This window comes from Plasmodium reichenowi, chromosome 9, assembly GCF_001601855.1.
Source record: "Plasmodium reichenowi strain SY57 chromosome 9, whole genome shotgun sequence".
Taxonomy (NCBI): Eukaryota; Apicomplexa; class Aconoidasida; order Haemosporida; family Plasmodiidae; genus Plasmodium; species Plasmodium reichenowi.
Genome location: NC_033654.1, coordinates 920638 through 925722, shown reverse-complemented (window position 1 = coordinate 925722; position 5085 = coordinate 920638). Strand labels below are relative to the sequence as shown.

Here is a 5085-nt window from a genome sequence, read left to right as displayed (position 1 = left end):
AAAAAAAAAAATAATAATAATAATAATGTAGATATATATATATATATATATATATATATATATGTATGTATATATTTTTTTTTTTTTTCTTTATTTTTAAAATGTATTTTATATTTTTCCATATTTAATGTTCATATATATGTTGCCCATTTTACATATCAATCAAACTGTTGATAATAGCTAGCTGAACATTTATATCATCTTCATTTGTATTATCATAACTATAAGGAGAAGATGAAGATATTAATCCTTCTTCATTTGCATTATTATCATAATGTATAACCCTGTCATTATGTTTTCTTTCAAGTTCGTTTGAGTTCATATTATCTAAAGGTTTGTCAAAATAATTCCCTTCTTTTTTATAATTCTCTTGTTCTATTTCGTTTTGTGTGGGCGTTTTGTTTAACAAGTCACCTGATGAAATACTTTTCACTGAATAGTACATATGTTGATTATTATTTATGATGTCTTGTTTATTTGTATTATACACATTATGGCTTTTACAAAAATTGTTATAATTATAGTTGTAATTATAATTATTATTATTATTATTATTGTTATTATTATTATTGTTATTATTATTATTATTATTATTGTTGTTATTATTTAACATATTCTTCTCATCATCCTTTGAATCATTTTTACTTTTTCTTCTATCATAAGCATAGGTGTCCGCCATATAACGGTTGTTATTATTCAGGTTCCTATTAGACACACTTCCAAATATATTTACCTGATCATAATTTCTATTATTCATGGTATAATAATCTTTTATAATTTTTTTTACGTTTATGGTATTCTGGAGAGATGTATTGTTTGTATCGTTTTGTTCTGAAACATGATTTCGAAAAGGATTAACGTTGCTTCTATCATCATTATTATGAATGTGATGATTATAATGAATATTATTATTATTATTATAAATTATGTTGTTATTATGTATAGTATTTATATTATGCATACTATTCATACTATTCATACTATTCATACTATTCATACCATTCATACTATTCACACTATTTATACTATTCACACTATTTATACTATTTATACTATTCACACTATTTATACTATTCACACTATTTATACTATTTATACCATTTATACTATTTATACCATTTATACCATTTGTGCTTGGGTCTTTATTTTCCTTATGTCCATAAGTCACCGAACATTTTCCTGTAACACCATTCTGATCAACTTTATTCAAATAAAAATTGTTCCTTCTTTCAAAGATGTTCATATGATTATTTATACTTCCTTTGTTATCATATGTTTCATGATAAGAATTATTATTTGAAATAATATTATTTTTACATATTTCATGTGTCGTATGTTCAATATTTGGGTTACATATAATGTTACTATTTTCATTATGTACATTCGTCACAAAGTTTCTATTTGATTTATTACTTGGTTGACTTTTCATATATTTAAAAAAGCTCTCACTTGAATAATGAAAATTACTACTCTTATTATTATTATTATTATTATTATTATTATTATTGTTGTTGTTGTTGTTGTTGTTATGGATTTGTGATTTTATATTATTACTTGTTATAATATTATTTGTATGGGATAAAAATTTATTATGAATCGTAAAATTATGCTCAGATGTATTTATATTATTATTATTAATATAATTATAATTTAAGTAATTGTCACCTTTTGAATTATACAAAAGAAATTTCGAAGAAGCATTTCCTTCTTGAATATTTTTATTTGGAGAATAATTATAATTTTCTACACAATTCATTATATTATTATTATATATAATATTTTTGTAAGGATTCTCTTCCTTTCTATTAATCATAGACATATCCATTTCTTCATTCTTATCATTACCACCATTTTGTTTGTTTGTTTTTTTTTTTTTCTTTTCATTCTTATGAATCGATACAGGGGAAATATCTCCATAAAGATATGAATCACCTGAGGAGCTCTTTGAGCATATGTTATTATTTGTAATAATATCTTTCTCTGAAGTTCTTATCCCAGGTCTATTCAATAGATTATCCTTACTATTTGTATCTACACATATGTTACTATCTACTGATTTATTTTTGCTGCTTTTCTTTTTCTTTGTCTTCCTCGACAAGGAATTATCATCATACATATTATCATCATAAATATTATCATCATAAATATTATCATCATAAATATTATCATTATTATTATTATTATCATCTATTAATATATATTCATTTTTTTTTTTTTTTTCGCGAATGTCATTATTTGTACTACATGTAAATTCATTCAGAACATAATTCACTTCATTACTTTTATTAAATGCATCCTTTTTGGGGTCATCTATATTTTTATCGGTATCTTGTATTTTATTTTTTCTTTTTATATTATTTACGTCATAGGGTGATTTTTCTAAATCTACATTTTTCTTAACACTCTTGGACTTCTTTTTATACACATTATTTAAATTACAATAATCATCAATATCGAAGTAATTTTTATCTAAATAATTTTTATCGAACTTATTTATTACTTCCTTATTTGTATTATCATTAATTGACGTAATATTATTTTCTTTTTTATGGTTCCCACTTTGTTTTATCGACATATTATTATCACCAATTTTGTTTTTACGGTATATGTTATTATTACATGGAAAATCTACAAACTTACCACTCTGCATACCATCATTTAAATATTCTCCTGTCATATGATCATAATTTACGTTATCATTGTTATCTCCTATAGTTATAATATTTTCATTATTCTTATGACCTCCTGTGAGGTTTCTGATTTTATTTTTATTAGAATTTATATTATAATTATGTATGTTATGTACATGTTTATTATGTTCCATAGGCAAGTTGCTCGTTTCTTTATCGTCAATAGTATATGAAATTTTATTATTCTCTGTATATGATTCGGTATATATGTTTACATTATTATTATAGTCCTCCTCCTCTTTATTTATTGAATTTATAACAATGTTATTCTGTTCATCAACATAATGAAGATTTAGACTGTTTACAAAATTTATATTGTTCAAATTGCTTATATTGTTCATATTATTTATATTGGTAATATTATTTATACTGTTCATATTGCTCATATGATTTATATTATTTATGCTATTCATATTATTTATGCTATTCATATTATTTATGCTATTCATATTATTTATGCTATGCATATTATTTATGCTATGCATATTATTTATGCTATTCATATTATTTATGCTATTCATATTATTTATTCGATTCATATTATTTATGCTATTCATATTATTTATTCGATTCATATTATTTATTCGATTCATATTATTTATTCGATTCATATGATTTCTCCTTCTGTTCATAGGAAGAATATTCATATTCCGAGAAAAGGGTAACAAATTACTATCATCCAAAAGACATTCGACGTAAGTATTATCTGGTTTTCTTACTTCATCTTCTTCATTTTCCATTATTCCTTCGTCATGCATAATTTCATTAACCCTTGTAAAATCATTATTATTTAAAATATTTGAATTTGAGTTTATGTCATTTGCCCCGGTACCATTTAAGGCCTCATTTAATTTCAGAGCATATAAGTAGTCCTCATCCACTAAAAAAATAAAAAATAAAAAAAAAAAAAAAAAAAAAAATATATAATAAATATATACATATATATATATTATAGTATTAATAAATCACTAACAAAAAAAAAAAAACAAAAAAAAAACATCAAAATATATGTATATATGTATATATATATATATATATATATATATATATATATATATATATATTATATGTACCTTGATTCACATCTGTATGATTTTCATTTTGCATTTCTTGCTCCTCTTTCTTCAAGGAAACTTCTCCCTTATTTTCTTTATTTTCATTTATATTTTTTTCATTTATTTTTTCCTCATTTTCTTTTTTTTTCCTTTCTTCTTCTTCTTTTTTGACTCTTTCCTCATATGCCTTTTTATGCTTATTTATATAAAATTTTAAATCGTCCGAACTCATTTTTTAAATTATACTCATTTAAAAAACTCTCAAATATATATATATATATATATATATATATATTTTATATGTTAATTAGAAAAATAGATAATGCTTAGCATTATATATATATATATAAATAAATACGTTCACATAAAAAAAAAAAAAATATATATAAATAAATATTTACATATATATATCATATTCAATGTATAATTTTTTAAGTCGAATAAGACTACGTGATAAATAACAATGTGAGAAAAAAAAAAAAAAAAAATATATATATATATATATATATATAATATTAATGTAAGTTAATATTTGTATATTATATACCCTTAGGTAATTATTATTTATGTCCACTGTAAAAAATAAATAAATAAATAAAAAAGTATTTACTAAAATAAACATATGTATAATATATTTTTTATGTACTTTAATTGAATTTGTGAAAAAAGAAAAGAAAAAATTATGTCCACAAAAAAATATAATTATAATATATATATATATATATATATATATATATTTATTTATTTATGTATTATACATATAGAAAAAATATATTATTGTTTTCTTTGGAAATAATTAGGTATATACATATTATATATAATTATATATTTATATATATATAATAAGAACTCTAAAGAAAAAAATATTACAAAAAAAAAAAAAAAAAAGTATATTCTTATAAATGTTGTATGTATTACTTAATATATTATATTATATATATATATATATATATATTATATATATATTTGTTCATATATTTTTATATACATTGACTTATTGAAGATATATAAAAACATAACATACATTTGATCGATACATAGAGGGATCATAAATAATATATATTATATTATATTATATATATATATAAATATATATATACATACATATATAATATATTTATTATATTATATATATATATATATATATATAAATATATAATATATATATGTTTTTATTTTATAAATTATATCAAAGAGCTAATTTTATTATTTACTTATTAGCTACACGCTAATGTACAAAAATACATAGAAAAATAAAAAAAAAAAAAAAAAAAAAAAAAAATTTTAAAAAAATTTAAAAAAAAAAAAATTTTTTATTTATTTTTTTTTTTTTTTTTTTT

The 5085-nt window shown here is 19.6% G+C and overlaps 1 protein-coding gene across 1 annotated transcript; it reads right to left on the bottom strand.

Annotated features, from left to right (window-relative positions):
* Nucleotides 1-151: 151 nt before the first annotated feature.
* Nucleotides 152-3977, bottom strand: PRSY57_0922400 (hypothetical protein; the record flags this gene model as incomplete). Its single annotated transcript, XM_020114799.1, has 2 exons — nucleotides 152-3570; nucleotides 3764-3977. 2 exons carry the CDS (start codon nucleotides 3975-3977, stop codon nucleotides 152-154), a joined length of 3633 nt encoding a protein of 1210 aa, XP_019970499.1.
* Between the last annotated feature and the right edge of the window lie 1108 nt (nucleotides 3978-5085).